At 44.7% G+C, this 19,509-nt stretch overlaps 1 protein-coding gene across 1 annotated transcript in view; it reads right to left on the bottom strand.

Annotated features, from left to right (window-relative positions):
• KAT6A (lysine acetyltransferase 6A) overlaps window positions 1–19,509 on the bottom strand; it is an 80,159-nt gene continuing 60,650 nt past the window's right edge. Inside the window, exons 15-17 of the mRNA XM_084614930.1 lie at window positions 18,772–19,461; window positions 17,245–17,545; window positions 1–5,145 (exon numbers count right to left, since the gene is read on the bottom strand). Coding sequence (XP_084471056.1) covers window positions 2,546–5,145; window positions 17,245–17,545; window positions 18,772–19,461 — 3,591 coding nt within the window. The 3' untranslated portion in view covers window positions 1–2,545. The remainder of the gene's footprint in view (window positions 5,146–17,244; window positions 17,546–18,771; window positions 19,462–19,509) is intronic.

Here is a 19,509-nt window from a genome sequence, read left to right as displayed (position 1 = left end):
TCCAAAATGGCTCAACATAATTTATTTTTTTATGTTAAAATGTACAGAGTTCTTTTGAAAGTACTTGCTAGAAAGGGGAAAAAAAGTGATATTACATACAAGGAGAGGAAGGGAGGCCCGCCGGCCAGGAGCGCATGACATGGAGAATTACAAAGGCATCTAGGCCCCCCTTCCCCTTAGCTTACAAGTCACCATGAACAAAGTACAAAGAGGTTACAAAACAGGAAAAGCAAATATAAACAGACAGGAATAGACTTAGCTTCATTTGTACATGCGGCTTTTAGAGGCATCTGGAGCTCTATTCACACACTCTAGAGATCTCTTTAAAGAGAATTTTTATCTTTCTTAAAATAGTTTTTAATATTCTACAACAAAGATAAAAAATTTTAAAGATGGAATGAAATGAAAAAGCTCTTATTTTAAAAGGCATCAAAGTCACTAACAGTGATTTTTTTAAATTTCTTTTAGAAGATTACCCAAGTTATTTTGCTAAAAATACATTTTTTTTAAACAGAAGTGAAAAAATGGTAGGTACCAATATTACTTGTGTTGGATAATTTCTTTTATAATATAGAAAAGAACTTTTTTTCTACAATAGTTCTACAGTCACAAAGGCTTGTGGAAAAGGGAGCTGCCCAATTGATTAAAAAAAACATACAAAACCCAAACCAAACAGCAAACAAACTAAATTCACGGCCCTCATTTCAACAGCTTCTCCTCCTGTCTTTAACCCTCTCTCTCCCTGCTCCCCCGCCTTCCCTCCCGCAACCACGAAGCAATGAAACAGCTGAAGATCTAGGAAGGAGAGGGCAGCACGGTGCGCTTTCTACATGGATGAGTTAAAACCGGAATAGTATATACAGAGAAACGGGATCCTACACAGCCTCGCACATGCTCAAAACAAAGAAATAAGGAGTGGAAGTCCTTGGAATTCTGCCTTTTTATATTTGGCAGTTATTGAAGAAAGGTCCGTTTTAGTGCATCTGAAGAAACCTCAAACCTTCATTTGGATGTTTTTTTATGTTGTTTACAACTAATTGGTTTTATTATTGTCTGTATCTCTACAGAATATACAATAAAAGAGAACTTTACACTAAAGGGTAAATAGTGTCCCTTCTTTTTGTATGTGACGGCATGCCGACAGGTGCAGCCCCTCTCTTTTATCACACACAGCTGAGCAGCAGAAAGAAAATGGGAACGGGGGTGTGCACAAGCACCCTACAAAACCCTGCTGACTAGGTCTCACTGCGGTATGCTGATTGTCCCACTCCCATTTCCTCCCTTGAGGAGCTGAAACTCCCTTCACTTCCCACACACAGACTCAAAGGTGATGATGTCAAAAGAAACTGGGAAAGCAGGAATGTGCCTGTTTTAACACCATGACTCCTCTGGAAGAAGGACACACTCAGCAGTTTCTCCTCACATGCACAGGAATGGAATAGTGACACAGACTCTGTAGGTTTCTTGTCAAGTCACTTAAACGTACGCTTCATCTTCCAAGATTATGTGAGTAAAGGAACTTAGAGGCAGACTACTGGCAATGGCTGCTCGAGCTCAGTCAGACTCCAAGGCTCAGAACCAAGACCTTTAGCATTTCAAAGCAGATATTAAAGAAGAGTTTGGGATCTCAGAGTTATGGCTGATTTGCAGGTTGTCAAAACGAGACCCTGTAGCCATTTTCGTCTCTTTCTGATGCACAGTAACCATCTCTTATCCTTCTAGTGGCTGCATTAGGGTTCCATAAAGTTCTCCTTTGAGATGCTAATGCTAGTTCAGACTGACAATGTGTTTGTGTGCTGAATGGGAACATTTTAAAGTGACATTATACTTTCAGAATGAAACATACAGACTGTATTTCAATTAATCAATCTATGAAGACATCACTGTGAGAAGAATTTATGTTTATATATAATTCCAAATTGTACTAAGGGGTAAGAAGGTCAGAAAGGATTAAGAGGAGAAATTTTCCTGCCTCATTGGAATAAAGAGTTAGTTTGTCCTCCATGTCTCCTTCTGAGTCTCCCATAAGTGCCTCCTGCTGGACTTAAGTAGGAAATGCAAAGTGGGGACTAGAGGGATGGGTTTTGTTACCCTTTGAGATGTCTGACATTTTAATGACTGCAGCATTGGGAGCTGCACACAGAGGGACATACAGGAGGAAGAGGAAGGAGTGGGGAACATACACTTGAAAATAAAATTTAAAAAGATGATTCACTGTTAAAGATATTCTGTCTGTGTGGTCAGCAAAGTAAGGCTCTCTTTAAATTATGAAAAGATTTTTGTGCACATTTTCCCCCTAAAACCATTTGAAAATGACTTCAGCTGTAAAACGTTTCAGGATTCTGAAGGAAACAAAAACCCAAAATGAACGAACAAAAAAGAATAAAGACCAGGCTTCCTAAAAAATAAAATAAACCAAAGAAAAACCCTCTAAATCTACAGCAATATTTTTAACTGGGAAAAGGTCCATTTTCTCTGGTTCGTCAGTATAAAAGGTTCCTTTATTTATATATATTTAAGTTTTTAGGTTGCAAGTTCATTTCGCTCATCTTCTCATGTACGGTCCGTTGAGCGACTGCTTGGGCACCCCAGCAGCATTCATGTAGCTGTGATGGGAGGGGCCAGTATACATCATGTTTCCATGAGGGTTTGGCTGCATAGGCTGCTGGGTATAGGCCTGGCTCCCCATCATTCCCATCTGCATCTGCATAGGATACTGTGCTGTCTGGTTCATGTATGCAGGGTTACTATGGTAACTGCTGTTCATCATGGGCTGTGTCATTCTGTAGCTGTTCATGGCATTCAGGGTGTTCATATTCATGGAATTGACATTGTAGGGGGGAGTTGGCATCAAGTTAACCCCCATGTTCATACCTCGCTGAACAGCTAGTGCACGAGGGCCAGCCTGCATGGCAACTGCCGGTGGGCTGCGGCCATAGAGCTGCTGCTGGTGTGCAGTTGCAGAGGGCAGTGGTGCTGATTTAGAACGAATGGAAATGTGCCCCTTAACTGGCATTTGCCCCTGCAACCTTTGTGTGTGGGGGATACCAATGTTGGTAGCAGACATGTTACACTGAAGCAGAGGTGATGTGAGGTTCATGGTGGTGGATGCCAAGTTTGGTGGGGGTGTCATGGTGGCTTGTGCTTGCGGTGTCCCAGCTAATGGATGAGATGGAGCTAGCTGAGGCAATCCTGTGTTGGACAGAGAAACACTGGTTGCATAGGAAGTCACAGCAGGAGAATGGCTATAAGGCATGGCATGAGGGTCCATAATGGTGTTTGTCAGCTGCTGCAACTTGGCTAAACTGAATGTGGCTGATGGCTGAGAGTAGCTCCCAGCACCAAAATCTCCTGGAATCCTCTCATAGATACTTATGTTGCCAGTGCTTCCTGATTCAGGTATTTCCATGATCATAGGTGCTGGGGTGAAACTATTATTCATGCTACACTGAGACAGCGGAGGCTGCTGCTGGGGTGGAGGTGGGGGCTGAGGCTGTTGTGACTGAGGCTGCTGCTGCTGCTGAGGCTGTGGCTGTGTTGCTGGTTGCTGGTTGCTTGGAGGCCTTTCTACCACACAGCTCTGAGGTGACTTAATGTTGCAGTTTGCAGGAGGCTGGACAGTGCTCTGTTGCATCATGCTGCAGCTGTTGCCAATGTTTGCCATTTGCTGAGTGACAACACAACTGTTCTGAGTTAGGCTACTAGAGGAGGACAATCCTCCATAGGAGCAGCTGCTCTGCGAAGAGTTATTTCCACAAATGCTGCCTCCCATAGTGGAGTCATAACTGCTGGGATTTTCATAGTTCTCTGTGGTGCTCTCAATGCTGCCAAGGTCACTGAAGCCACTATCCACCACCTGCTGAGAGTGGTCTGATACAGAAGGCACATCCATCATGGGGCTGGTCTCCATGTTCTGCATAGAAGGTGCGGACAGGGATCCTTGTTCAGGGCTTATCTGGGTGTAACCACTCTCCAGAGCAGGCACGTTGGGACTGCTGACGGAACGCACAGATTGGCTAGGATGGGACTGAACAGAGGATATTGGACTGTTGTGTTCTGACGCATGGCAATCTTCAACCATTGATATTTGAGGGTCCTCATCAGCTTGAGTGTAACTCTGCAGAGTCTGACAAGCTGCAAGAGTTTCCTCACAGTCCTGGTACGCTACGTCATGTTCATTACTTTCCTCCTGCGTCAAGGACTGGACTGCTTGGACAGTTTCTAGATCTAGTTCACTATGAGGAATCTCTTCCTCTTCTTTTAATTCAATTAACCTTTCTTTAGTATTTTGCTCTTCTTCAGGATCATCTTCAGAGCCAGGGACATGCTCTGAGCCCACTGACGTCTCATGGGAAGCCTGCTCTTCCTCAGAATCTGCCTCCGCTTCATTTTTGCCTTTTACCTCTTCTCTACTGCTCTGTATGCTTGTTTCTAAAAAAGACTCCTGGACATCAGGCTCCTCCTTTACTTCTTCTCTAATTGGCAGTTCCTCCAATTCTTTCTTCTTTGCAGATTCCAGATGACCATCGTCTTCATCATCTGCATCATGGTCTTCATTTTGGTTTGTAACTACTGCAACCTCATCCTCTTCTTCCTCATGGTCATGCTCAGGTTCTTCTAATTCTTGCTGTTCTTCTTCTGATTGCCTTTGCTCTTCTAATACCCGTGGCTTCTCCTCTACTTCTTCCTCTACCTCAGGCTCCTTAACATCTGCTGCTGGACTGCTGCTGCTGTCCATAGGAGAAACTGCTCTCACTTCACTGCTGGTTGTATCTTCCTCTTCTCCCTCTCCCACCTCCTCTGTTTCCATATGCACATCTTCCTCCTTCTTTTCCTCAGCGAGGGGTTGCTCTTCTTTCTTCTCAAGAGGCTCTTCTTTCTCCTGCATTTTGGGTTTACGCCCTGGTTTTGAATTAGTTACCATAGCATCAACTCCCTCATCCTGAGCAGATACTGGCACCTTTTCCCGGTTCAGTTTAAACCCTGGTTTTCTACCAGGTCTTTTCTTCCAGTGGATTGGTTTGCGACTTTTGCCTTTTGGCCATCCCTTTTTCTTTTTCATGGGTGTGGAAGTATCTGGCTCAAATGGAGAAATCTTTGCTTCACATTTTCTGAGCACAGATACTGGCTTCAAGGTAGGGGTGCCTGGAAACACAAAACAAAAATACCACTTAAACTTTCCATAATTACTTGAATGTTTCCTCTTTCCTGCCTTCAAAGGAATCCTCCCCCCATTTCAAAGTCCCAAGCATTCCACCCCATATATTAATTCAATGTTCATGAACAATAAAAGAGAACAAAGAATTTTTAACCCTTTCTCTCATTTAAACATTTGCTCATTAATAACACATTAAATTAACTGCATTTGCAAAGAACATCTTTTCAGAGTTTTGAGCCTTTAATATGTAATCCAAATTCAGTGACATACCATATGCTAGATCAGAAGAACTAGAAAGGACCATCATAACTTTGCAAGTACAATTAATGTAATGTGTTTTAATAGGAAAATATTCCACTTGAGCAAGATACTTCCCACACCCATGAACGTACATTGCACATGTTTACATTTAGTTCTGCTCTTCAGAAGAGATCTAAGGTCCAGAACTATTTCTCTTACCAGTCATTGCTGAAACTGATTAAAAATCAAAGTAATTATTTAGATCCAATAGAACACCAGAGTTACGAATTCACCAGTCAACCACACATCTCATTTGGAACCGAAAGTCAGCAATCAGGCAGCAGAGACAAAAACAGCAAATACTATACAGTACAGTACTGTGTTAAACATAAAATACTAAAAAAAAAAAGGGAAAGTTTAAAAAAGAAGATTTGACAAGGTAAGGAAACTTTCTGTGCTTGCTTCATTTAAATTAAGATGGTTAAAAAAGCAGCATTTTTCTTCTGCAAAATAAAGTTTCAAAGCTGTATTAAGTCAATGTTCAGTTGTAAACTTTTGAAAGAACAACCATAACATTTTTTCAGAGTTGCAGACAACCTCCATTCCCAAGGTGTTCATAACTCTGAGATTCTACTGTAATTTTATTTGGCAGCTGAAGAACACTTTGTTTCTGCATAAATAATAAAAGGAAGCCAAAATTTTCTCTCTTTTGTCTATTTTTTGATGGATCTTTTTCATATTTAAGCTACTTTCCAAATGTTATTATAGATTCATAGATATAAGGCCAGAAAGGAGCACTGTGATCATCTAGTCTGACCACTGGTATAGCACAGGCCCTAGGACTTCCTTGAATTAATTCATGTTTGAACTAGAGCATTTCTCTTACAAAAATATCCAATCTTGATTTAAAGTTTTGAGTGATGAAGAATCCAACACAGCCCTTGATAAACTGTTCCAATAGTTACAAATTTGAACCTTATTTCAAGTTTGAATGTATCAACCTTCAACTTCCAGGTACTGGATTACATTACACTTTTCTCTGGTAGAAGGAAGAGCCCTCTATTTCTGCTCCCCAAGTTGGCACTTATAAATTGTGATCAAGTCACTCTTAACCTTTTCTTTATTAACTTAAACAGACTAAGCTCCTTGAGTCTCACTACAAGGCATGTTTTCCAGTCCTTTAATAATTGTTGTCTAACTGATCACTGTATTTGGGGTTGGGAAGGAATTTTCCCCCGGGTCAGATTGGCAGAGACCCTGGGGTTTTTTTTGCCTGCCTCTGCAACATGGGGCACGGGTCACTTGAAGGTTTTTACTAGAGTAAATCGTGAATTCTCTGTAACTTGAAGTCTTTAAACCATGATTTAAGGATGTCAGTGAAGGCTAGGACTATAACAGGGTTTAAAAGAGAACTGGATATGGCCATTCTTATGTTCGGTAACTCAGCCAGAGGTTAGGGGTCTAATACAGGAGCGGGTGGGTGAGGTTCTGTGGCCTGCAATGTGCAGGTGGTCAGACTAGATGATCACAATGCTCCCTTCTGACATTAAAGTCTATAAATCTTGTGGACATCAGACCTGAACATAATATTCCAGTCGTGGTCGCAGTACCAAATACAGAGATAATGTAACCTGCCTACTCCTACTCAAGACTTCCCTGTCTATACATACCAGGATCACATTAGCTCTTTTGGCCACAGCATCACACTGGGAGCTCATGTTCAGGTGATTATCTACCATGAGCCTGAAGTACTTTTCAGAGTCACAGCTTTCCACGACAGACTTCCCCGTGCTGCAAGTATGGCCTACATTCTTTGTTCCTACAGTGTAATTTTATATTTGGCTGTATTAGCACACATATTGTTTGCTTAAACCCAGATAACCCAGAGATCTAGATTGCTCTATACCAGTGGCCTGTAGTCTTCATCATTTACCACAGACATCCTTGCTCTTTATGGGCCTGTTCCTACAAGGTGCTGAGTGCTGTCAAGTAGAGTTTGTGAAGTCAAGGGGAGGTTGGAAGTTTTTGACACTTCTATTAGTCTCTCAGCACCGTGTAGGACCCATCCTACCCGCAGTAAATCGTTGAAAAATTATTAGTTGCTATATGTTTTCATACTTTGACTTTAAACCAATGGAGCCACCCTAAACAATTTGTCTCTCTCTTTAGTGTTAAATACTTCAAAAGTATTTGAAAGGTGTTGTCCTACTTCCCATTCAATTGACATTTAGTCATGCTGTTCCATTTGGTTCTTTAAAAAAAGTTACTAACCTTCCATAACTGATGTTCTTCGAGATGTGTTGCTCATGCCCATTCCATGTTAGGTGTGTGCGCTTGCCACATGCACTGGGGCCAGAAGTTTTCCCTGTAGTGGTATCCATAGGGGGACTGGCTCTGGTCCCCTCTGGAGCGGTGTGCATGTGTGTCGGTATAAGGGATGCTGCCAGGTCCCCCCTTCCTCAGCTCCTTCTTGCAGAAACTCCGACAGAGGGGAAGGAGGGCAGGTCATGGAATGGACATGAGCAACATCTTGAAGAACAACAGTCATGGTGGTAAGTAACCGTTTTTTCTTCTTCTTCGAGTGCTTGCTCATGTTCATTCCATGTTAGGTGACTTCCAAGCAGTATCTGTGGAGGCGGGTAGGAGTTCATGGATGTGTTGATTGCAACACAGCTCTGCCAAAGCCAGTGTCATCTCTGGCCTGCTGGGTGATGGCGTAGTGGGTCGTGAAGGTGTGCTGCTCTGCAGATATCCTTGATAGGGACTTGTGCTAGGAAGGCTGCCAGATGCAGCCTTGAATGAGCTGTCACTATCAGTGCAGGTACAACCTGTGTCAAATCGTAGCAAGTACAGATGCAGGAAGTAATCCAAGACGAAAGTCTTTAAAAAGACACTGGGAGGCCTTTCATCCGATCAGCCACTGTGACAGAATCGAGTCAATCTACGGAAGGGCTTGGAATGCTCTAAGTAGAAAGCCTGAGCCCGCCTGACATCTAGAGCGTGCAAACGCCTCTCCTCGTTGGACACGTGAGGCTTTGGGCAGAACACCGGGAGGAAAATGTCCTGGTTAACATGAAAACGCAACACCACCTTTGGAAGGAAAGCAGGATGGGGAGGCAACTGACCCTTGTCCTTGAAGAACACCGTGTAAGGGGGCTCTGAGGAAAGGGCTTTAATCTCAGAGACTCGCCTCGCTCAAGTGATAGCCAAAAGGAAAACAACCTTCCACGACAGATGCGCAAGAGAACAGGAGGCTAGAAGGCTCAAAGGGAGGGCCAGTGAGCCTAGAAAGGACTAGGTTAAGGTCCCATTGGGGTACCAGGTCCTGGACTGTGGGGAAATGTCTTTCAAGGCCCTTAAGAAATCTGATCGTCATTTCATGCAAGAATACCGATCTGCCCTGGACGTGAGGATGGAAGGCCAAAATGGCTGCCAGGTGCACCTAGATCGAAGAGAAGGCCAGACCTTCATGTTTTAGGTGAAGCAGGTAGTTCAGAATGGACTGCAGAGATGACTGGGTCCTCCGCTCTGACGCCCAGCAGGAGAAGCACTTCCACTTTGCCAGGTAAGACACTCTAGTGAAGGGTTTTCTACTCTCTAACAGAATGCGCTGGACTTGACTAGAGCAGGCGTGCTCCTTTGGGTTCAGCCACACAGCATCCATGATGTGAGGTGGAGAGAGGCGAGGTTCATAGAATCCTAGAATATCAGGGTTGGAAGAGACCTCAGGAGGTCATCTAGTCCAATCCCCTGCTCAAAGCAAGACCAATATCAACTAAATCATCCCAGCCAAGGCTTTGTCAAGCCGGGCCTTAAAAACCTCTAAGGATGTAGATTCCACCACCTCCCTAGGTAACCCATTCCAGTGTTTCACCACCCTCCTAGTGAAACAGTGTTTCCAAATATCCAACCTCCCCAACTGCAATTTGAGACCATTGTTTCTTGTTCTGTCATCTGCCACCACTGAGAACAGCCTAGCTCCCTCCTCTTTGGAACCCCTCTTCAGGTAGTTGAAGGCTGCTATCAAATCCCCCTTCAGTCTTCTCTTCTGCAGACTAAATAACCCCAGTTCCCTCAGCCTCAGCCTCTCCTCGTAGGTCATGTGCCCCAGCTCCTTTATCATTTTTGTTGCTCTCCGCTGGACATTTTTGTTGCTCTCCAATTTGTCCACATCCCTTCTGTAGTGGGGGGACCAAAACTGGACGCAATACTCCAGGTGTGGCCTGACCAGTGCCGAATAGAGGGAATAATCACTTTCCTTGATCTGCTGGCAATGCTCCTACTAATGCAGCCCAATATGCCGTTAGCCTTCTTGGCAACGAGGGCACACTGCTGACTCATATCCAGCTTCTCATCCACTGTAATCCCAGGTCCTTTTCTGCAGAACTGCTGTTTAGCCAGTCGGTCCACAGCATGTAGCAGTGCATGGGATTCTTCCTTCCTAAGTGCAGGCCTCTGCACTTGTCCTTGTTGAACCTCATCAGATTTCTTTTGGCCAGTCCTCCAATTTCTCTAGGTCACTCTGGACCCTATCCCTACCCTCTAGTGTATCTACCTCTCCCCTCATCTTAGTATCATCTGCAAACTTGCCGAGGATGTAATTAATCCCATCATCCAGATCATTGACAAAGATGTTGAACAAAACCAACCCCAGGACTGGCCCCTGGGGCACTCTGCTTGATACTGGCTGCCAACTAAACATGGAGCCATTGATCACTACCCATTGAGCCCGACAATCTAGCCAGCTTTCTATCCACCTTATAGTCCATTCATCCAATCCATACTTTTTTAACTTGCTGGCAAGAATACTGTGGGAGACCGTGTCAAAAGCTTTACTGAAGTCAAGATATATCACATCCACCGCTTTCCCCATATCCACAGAGCCAATTATCTCATGATGCAGCAATCTCCCATGATCCTGAGAGCAGGTCTGGGTGGTTAGGAAGTGTCCATGGGGATGCTGTTGCCAAATCCACGAGCATGCTGAACCAATGCTGAGGCGATCATGATGACTTGGCCCGGTGCCTCTAAATTGTCAGGAGGGTCCTGCTGATAAGCGGGATTGGTGGGAAGGTGTACATCAGGTCTTCTGTCCAAGACAGGAAAAAAGCATCTGAGAGCGATCCGCTGTCAAGCCCTTGAAAGGAGCAGAACTGGTGGTACTTCCTGTTCTGCCTGTTGGCGAACAGGTCCACTTGGGGAGTTCCCCAGCTCTGTAAGATCATTCTGATGACTTCTGAGTGGAGGGACCACTCGTGGTGAGAAAAGAACGACCTGCTAAGGCAATCAGCCAGCATGTTTCGGACGCCAGGAGATGTAGAGCCTCTATTTATATGGGGTTCCAGATAGAAGAAATCCCACAGCCGGAGGGCTTCTCGACAGAGGACCGTGCTCCTCCTTGCCTGCTGACATAAAACATGGAGGCCATATTGTCCGTCAACACCTGTATCACCTGATGGAATAGTTGCAAAAGGAACACTTTGCAAGCTGAATGGATGGCCCTGAACTCCCTGACACTGATGTGCAATGCCAAGTCTTCCTGGGATCACAACCGCTGGGTCTTTAGTGATCCAAATTGGCTTCCCACGCATCCAACACTAGCACCATTATGGGTTTTGGGGTCGCAAAGGGTACTACTTCGGGCATATTTACTGGGTTGGACCACCATTCCAGAGCAGTAACTACTTGTGGTGGAATTGTGAGGACTCTGTCCAGGTGGTGCCTGGCTGGGGTGTAGACCAATGCCAGCCACATCTGGAGGGGTCTGAGACGTAGTCGTGTGCGTTGAATTACATATGTGCATGCCGCCATGTGCCCTAGCAACCAGATGCATACCCTGGCCATGGTGATTGCGTGACCAGTGAGTTGGGTAATGAGATCCTACAGGCCTTGAATCCGGGTTCTGGGAGAAAGGCCCTGGCTCGGATAGAGTCCAGAACTGCCCTCAATGAACTCTATTCTCCGTACTGGGACCAATGTGGATTTTTGTTCGTTTATCAACAGACCCAATGCTCAGCAAGTGACTTGGACCAAATCGACGCTGCGATGAACTTGTACCCTTGAACGACCCATGATGAGCCATGAGGTACAGGTAGATTTGAACGCCCTGGCGCCTCAGATAAGCTGTGAACACCCATGCATTTTGTGACCACCATTGACACTGTAGCCAGGCCAAATGGAAGCACTACGAACTGTTAGTGAGCTCACTCCATTACAAACCACAGGAAACTTCTGTGTCCATGGAAAACTGAAATATGAAAAATACGCATCCTTCAAGTCGAGGGCGGTGTACCAGTTTCCAGGAAGGGGATAATGGAGGCCAAGGAGACCATGCAGAACTTCAACTTTTTGAGATATTTGTTGATGCCTCACAGGTCCAATATGGGACACAGGCCCCTTTTGGCCTTCGGTATCAGAAAGTACCAAAAGTAGAAACCTTTCCCTCTTAGATGCATGGGGACTTCCTCTGCGGCCCCTACTTGCAGGACGGCTTGCCCCTCTTGGGTGATAAGTTGCTCCTGAGAAGGGTCCCTGAAGAGGCACACCCTCAAAATACCCACTTGCTTCCAGGCAGGTGGTGGAAGGAGCCCAAGTGGGAAGAAGGAGCTAGTTGTTGGCCTTGACTGCGCTTGTAGCCCTTGCCCTTCTTACAGCAGAGCTCCGGTCAGGCCTGACCACTTGGTCTTTGAGGTTGCTGCGGCTTAAACCTCTTTCTAGAAGAGGCTGGTGTATAGAGACCCAGGGAACATAGAGTAGCCCATGAGTCCTTAAGCCCATGTAACTGTTTCTGTTTGTTCTGCAAACAGGGCTAGGCATCAAAAGGTGGGTTCTGAATTGATTGTTGAGCCTCCGTCGACAGCCGTAGCGATGGACCTGGCAGCTGAGTCTGCCAAGTCAGAGGTGGCCTGAAGGGAGGACCTTGCCACATTTCTCCCTTCATCTAAAATGACAAGGAACTCCTGCTTGGAGTCCTCTGGCAGTGAGTCTGCGAACTTGGCCACAGATTGCCACACATTAAAATCATACCTCCCGAGTAAGGCCTGATGGTTTGCCACTCGTAACTGGAGGCTGGCAGACAAATAAACTTTTCTGCCAAATAAGTCTAACCTCTTGCCGTCTTTGTTTTTGGGAGTTGGGCCAGGTTGTCTCTGCCTGTCTCTCTCGTTGGCCGCAGAGACCACTAGAGAGTTCGGAGCCAGGTGGGAATATAAATACTCAAAGCCCTTTACAGGGACATAATACTTCCACTCTGCTCATTTGGAGATAGGCGGGAGAGAGGACGGAGTCTGCATAAGGCTTTCACCATCTTTACTATTCCTTCGTGGATCGGGAATGCAACCCTAGACAAGTCCACCATGGGCAAAATGTCAAAGTATCAGAGGTTTCTGCCAGTTCCTCTGCTTCCCATCCCTGGTTTGCGGCCACTTTAGCAGCTCCTGGTATGCCTTGGCATCGTCCTGTGGCACTATTTGGGACGGTCCCGCCACTGCCTTGTTGGGTGAGGGCGGGAGGAGGGGCTGGCTCAAAGTCCCCCGCATGGGTGGCCTCCACCAAGGTCGGAGGGCTCCTGGGGACCTTGCTCGGACTCTTCCTCTGAATCTGGAGGGGGGTGGGGGACTGTTGCCGACCTCCTCTCTGACACCCCCGACACTGAACACTGCATCTGGGTTTCTGATTCCTAGGAGAACCCCCACGGGTTACAAAAGTGCCACGAGTTAGGCCATTGACCCCGGGGCCATTCACCAGCGGGTAGCCCTGGTGGAACCCCTACAGATCTGGCTGGGTGTGCCTGGCTCAAGGAACCCGCCATCTCCTCAGCCTTTGAGGCTGAGGAAGAAAGTTCCTCCCTTGGGGACCACAGTGGCACTGACGCCATGTCCATGTCCCCTCTGCGTCTACCATTCCAGCGTCTGCAGAAGAAGTGCTGGGGCTCAGGGTCCCAGTGCGCCTGTCTGGGGACTGGTGGTGGAGATCGACGGATCGGTGACGGTACACGAGCGATCGACACCTAGAGCTCTGGGAACGACGCTGGGAGTCTGGCAACCGACAATGGGGCAACAGAGAATGCAGTCTCGACTCTGGAGATTGGTGCAGCAAGTCTGGGAATCTGCGTCTCGGCCCCGGGGACCAGTCACGTGGTTCTGGGGATCAGTGTTGTGGTGCGGATGATCTCTGTTGCCCCGAGGAGTGACGCCCATGCTCTGGTGACTGGTGCCATGATCCCGGAGACCAGTGGCATGCTTCGGCTCTGCATCGCCTGTTCGGCGAGTGATGCCACGCCTCGGGGGACCAATGCCAAGAGTCCAGCAAATGGTGCCAGGAGCTCTGGTTGTTGTGGGCAGGTCAGAAGTGCATCCCTGGGAATCGCTGCTTCGATGCCGACCGCTGTGGAATGATGCTGCACCGATGGAGACCGTTGCACAAGCCCCAGTGCCGGCTTCCCTCTGGAGATGACGAGGTCTTGACGGGGCATCGGTGGCACCAGCAAAGACATGATGTCTTTTGCAGCCTGGAAGGCCTCTGGCTGGAATCTCCTGGTGCCCATCCCTGGGCTAAGTCCCTTAGGGGGCTAACTTACCTGCAGTACTATTTCGCTAACTATTAAGAGAGCAATGAAAAATACTTATCTAAGAACTATTTACACAATGAGTGACAGGAAAAAAGAACCACTTCCCAAAGCAAGGAGATGGGTGAGGAGCATCACTGGCGGTAAGAAGGAGCTGAGGGAGGGGGGAGCCGGCGGCACCCCTTATACTGGCGCATGTGCGCACCACTCCAGAGGGCACCAGAGCCGGTCCCCTACGGATACCACTGAGGGAAAAACTTCCTGCACCGGTACCTGTGGTGAGCACACACCCCTAACATGGAATGGACATGAGCAAGCACTTGAAGAAGAACTTAAATTTTCCATATCAATAAGTTCAATATAGATTTACAGGTTTTAAGGGGCCTCCCACCACTTCCCTTACATTTTTTGAGAGATTGATGCCGTAGGGTTTGAATCCATAAAAATGTTTCTTTAATTATAAATTGAATATTCCATATATTACAGCCTTCATGGTTATGAAATTTTTTTCCTTCATAAAAGCTGACCAAATGAATGGAACAATCCAGCTGAAATTTAAATGCAAAATGTCAGGAAAGTCAAAGTTATTGCCAGAAATGAAACTTTCTAGAAGCGCAGTACTGCCATATCACCTATATAATAACCCAGTTAAAGTCACTAATATCATCCTCTTTTTAAAAACCAAAACGTCAAGATTCACAAATGCCAAAATTGAGTAAATGTGTTTTTCTTCCACTTCTGTTCACCTTTCTTATTAGTTACCCTCTTCTTGTGTAAACTCTATAATTAGATTTTAATTTTAATTTCTTCTGGGCATGGACCTTTTATTTTTATTTGTACTGTTAAGGATCCAGAACATTTTTGGGCACTGTAAAAACAATAGTGAATCAATCATATCTTGGTCCCCTTATGATGATGTAACGTTTTCTGTTATAAGGATATATACGCATGCACATCTGTGTAGTATATGTGACTAATCGAAATCAGTGTCTACTTAAATCTAAACAGAAGGAGCCTGGTAGCAATCATACTGAAAATTGCCCTTCCTTGTTCTAACTGTAAGTTCTAAGAATTTTAGTCTTACATGGAAAAAAGATCACTCTCTTCCATCATGTAAACGACTGGACACTATGGTATTGGATGTTTTAGAAATGTTAGTAATTTAGAGAGCAGAGTACATTGAAAGGATACATTTTGTCTCTCTAGAGCACAGACTTGCTCACAGAGGCATCTCTGAAGCCAAGATTCCTTTTAAATTCAGGCCTTGGACAATGTACCACCCCTTTCCCCATTCTATCTAGTGGCCCCAATGTGGCCAAGACACAACTCACCCTCTGGCCTGAGACCAAATTTCAGACCATAAGGTGACGTTTTGGGGACGTAATAAAACATTTTAAATGTTTGTCTTAGCCTAAAGATAAATTATTCTGGAAAATTTGAGCCAAATCCCTCCTAGACAGGGCCTAAAAAATCCACTTGCCTGGTATGACATCAGTTTCTGGCGAATGACATAAGTTTCTGCAGAATCTGAGCTTTCGTTAAAAAACTTCCTAGCCTTTATGGTTGTGAAGAAAATCTTCTCAATGTGAACTGACTGTAAATGAATCCAATGTAGTCTTTCTGAGACTGAAACCTCCTCCTGTGCACCTGCTCAGAGCTTTCTCAAACTGCAGCAAACTAAAAACTGATTCAAGTTTTTGATTAATCTATAAATTCTTCTCCAAAAATGGCCTGCACTGAACTAGTTATAATGACCTTTAAATTGTTATCTTGTTAAATGAGAGAAATTCACATTTTTCTTAAAGCCCAATGCCATTTTCTGCAGGATCTGCAAAGACGTCAGCATCAAAAGACACAGGAGTACACAGTAAATGATTCCAGTGCAACAATATCTGATATAGTGTGCTCATTTCTGGGAACATATTACTTGAAAGATACTGACAAATTTGAGGAAGTTTGGAGAAAAGCAACAGAACTGACTGGGGGCAAGCAGGATTAAGTCACATGGGAAGATAAAGAAAATTAAATATATGTAGCTTGATTAAGCAACAACTGGAAGGACAGGAATTATTTGGTATGGTAAACACAGCCATAACTAGGAGACATGAGATAAAATTAAGAGAAGAAAAATGTAAGTCAAACATCAGGGGAAACCTGGAAATGTGATGTATTAGTTTATATAATAGTTTCCCAGGGAAAGTACTGGAAGTCTCATTGCTTAAAATGGACCGGATAGATCTTTTCTCATCTCAAGTTATTTTTTTTAATCTTAACTATTGCATGTTATGACATTTTGTTATTCTTTCTGCCCAATCCATGTTGCATTCACACTTTTTTTTTAATTTAATTTTAATGTAAATGGGGATTAGCACTGTAGGAACACAATGGTGATTGTTGCTATATAAATAGCAAAGACAGACAGAATTACATCATTACCTCTTCAACATGTAAATACAATTAGGGATGATTCTCCTCTACTAATGAGAGGCCAGTTGAGTGCTATAAATTACTTAGGAAGTTCCAGTAAGAATCACTGAAGGTGGGATGAGAACACCAAACATCTCCTTCTTATGGTCCTTTATTTTTATTTGGCGGTTTGCCCTCATAAAATGTAGGCAATCAAAGAGCTCCCACAGGGTATATGCAATGTATTAAGCAATAGTGGAGCATATAACAACTGTGAATTAGGTTATTAGTGAAATACCTGAATGAGAGATGCTACATCTATAGTGTTACAGCACACTAAATGCCACAGTTCAGACCAAATTTATTTTTCTTGTCTGTATTAAAGGTTTAGTACCAGAGTACTTTGGGGAAGGACGAGAAATTGAGGGCAAGTATACCCAATATAAATGAGGAACAGATCCCAAATAGACCCTTTACTGTCTATTCCTCCTACTTTATTTAGTCACTGTAAGGGGAGGCTGAGTAAGAGGTTGCTGCGATTTGCTTTGCTTTTATTTCTCTAAGTGATACATTTGCGTAACCATTACTACAGCCACATATATTTCCTTCACTAAGGAAGTTGAATAGGTGAAATGTGAAGATGACCTGTTATCTCTTCACATGCTGAGATGATCTTTAAATATAAAAATACATTTTTCACATGAGTTATAAATATCAGAGGTTGGTTTGATTGGTAATCTGTGCCTAATTAGATATTTTATCTGGAAATTACATGGCAGTGTATACCACTTCCTGAGGGATTCAGGCTCATCAACTCATTCAGTACCCTTAACTATATCAAGGTGCCAATTCACAGCTTGCTCATGAAACATACCGTTAGTGTCATCAGACTCCTCTTCATCTTTGGACTTCCTCTTAGAGGAGGGTCTGCGCCTGAGGGTATCCTGGGGGGGTAAGTGGCGAAAGTAGCCCCGGGTGAACAGTTCACTCTCATCCTCTTCCTCTTCCTCCTCGATCTCAAAGGTAGGCTCTAATCGGGGCATTGGTCTCTCGGAGTCAGAGTCCTCAAAAGGTTCGTCTAGTACCTCTGTGGTCTCAGAGATTGTTTCAGTGACAACACTGCTGTTGTGGTGCTTGCGCTTACGGACTCGCCTCTTCCGATGGAGAATTGGTTTCTGGGAGGAGGGGGAAAAGGCATTTGATCACATACAGCAAAAATAAACCACTGAAAAAATGGAAAAAAAAAGACTTCTGAACTCAGTCTGCGTTGGCTCAGCCTCCAAAATCTAGACACTCTTGAAACCATGGCCCAGACTCTCCCCTCAGTGATGAAGGTGAAAATACAGAGGAATACTACTACTACTACTGCCCCCCTCTTGTACAGCAATTTTGTCAGTAGATCTCAAAGCACTTTGTAAAGGAGATCAGAGTCGTCATCCCCATTTTACAGATGGGGAAACTGAGGCACAGAGCAGTGATGTTAGTTGCCTAAGCTTACCCTACAGGCTAGTAGCAGAGATGGGGCTAGAACCCAGCTCTTCTGAGTTCCAGTCCAGTGTTTTATTCACTCAGCCACACTTCTATGAAGTTAACTGGATTTACACCAGTGTAACACAACAGAATCTGTTTGTAAGAGCTGAGGATCAACAATCCATCAATGGCCTGCTATATAACAGTTCGACAGGTTTACTGTCCAACAGCTAACTAACTAACTAACAGCTAACTAACATAATTTCAGCACATACGTATGTGAATTAAAACCATCTACACAGATCATGCCGAAAAGATGACTTCTACTTTTTGTTTGCAGCATCCTGCTACTAACCACAAGGCTTTCTTGGTCATGTTTATAGAATTCATATCTCCAAAGTCAGGCATGGTGAAGTCCGCACATTGCAATTTATTTTAATCTTGCTGATTAGTTAACGTTGTTTTGTGAAGCTCCTTTTCTAATGAATGCTATTTCCATGTTTATTGTGTTGTATATGACATAAAATAGATGTATTTTGTAACAGAAGAGACTGGAAAATCAAAAGCCTTGGGGAACGGAGAAAAGTGAGCTGTAGCTCACGAAAGCTTATGCTCAAATAAATTGGTTAGTCTCTAAGGTGCCACAAGTACTCCTTTTCTTTTTGCGAATACAGACTAACACAGCTGTTACTCTGAAACCTCTACTAAAAGAGTTAGCAAAAGTGTTCTCCACACATTGCCTTCTCCACACATTCGAGAAACAAGGACAGTCTCTTAGATTCTTTGAAAAGAGGCAGATCAGACGCTATATTGTAACTTGTATAGCTTTAAACCAAGTATCTTCAGCAATGTACCCCAAAATGGTACCAATCCAGGGAGAACGCGTACTGCAGCATGCAGCCAGAGATGAAGGAGCACAAGAAGCACGTACCTTTCGTTTTAATGTTGGCTTGGTGAGAACTGGTGGAGAGTTTGAACGAGGACTCACGGGCTCATCCTCCTCGTCTTCGCTACTCTCACTAAAGCACCTCAGGAGAGTCCTATCCCCATCACTATAGCGCCGGGGCAATCTGTCACACTCCTCTGTAAATCTGCATTTCAGGGGCTCGGTGCTGTTCTTTAGCTGCCCCCTCCACATTTCCATGCCTTCACTATATCGCCTCCGGGGTGCTGATGACTTTTCAGCTTTGCCATACTGTCCCTGAGGGACTGCAGACTTTTCCTCATCTTCACCATAGCGCCCCCGTGCAGCTGGAGATTTCTCCTCACATTCTCCACATCGCCCCTGGGAGGCTGCTGACTTCTCCTCGCATTCTCCACATCGCCCCCGCGAGGCTGCCGACTTCTCCTCGCATTCACTACATCGCCCACTGGGGACTGCTGACTTTTCCTCCATGAGAAGTTTCTGTTCCTTCTCACTAAAGGGCTCCTGCAGCTTTTTTCCTTTTCGGCTCCATCGGCCTCTCCGTGATGTCTGGCTGTTTGCAGGAAGACTGTCCAGGGGAAGAACTTGTTTATTTGGCCGTATAGAATTGTTTGGAATTACGTCTGGCTTTTTTTCACTCTCTGTAGGAGAATAAGGCTCTTGCTCCTTCTTCTCCCACAATACAGATTTTACCACCTGAATTAAATAAAAACAAATAAATTTCACATATTTTATTTAAATTAT

The sequence above is a fragment of the Lepidochelys olivacea genome (genome assembly GCF_965140295.1).
Source record: "Lepidochelys olivacea isolate rLepOli2 genome assembly, chromosome: 26".
Classification (NCBI taxonomy): domain Eukaryota; kingdom Metazoa; phylum Chordata; order Testudines; family Cheloniidae; genus Lepidochelys; species Lepidochelys olivacea.
Note: the sequence above shows the minus strand (reverse complement) of the source record. Positions and strands in the feature narration are given on the sequence as shown.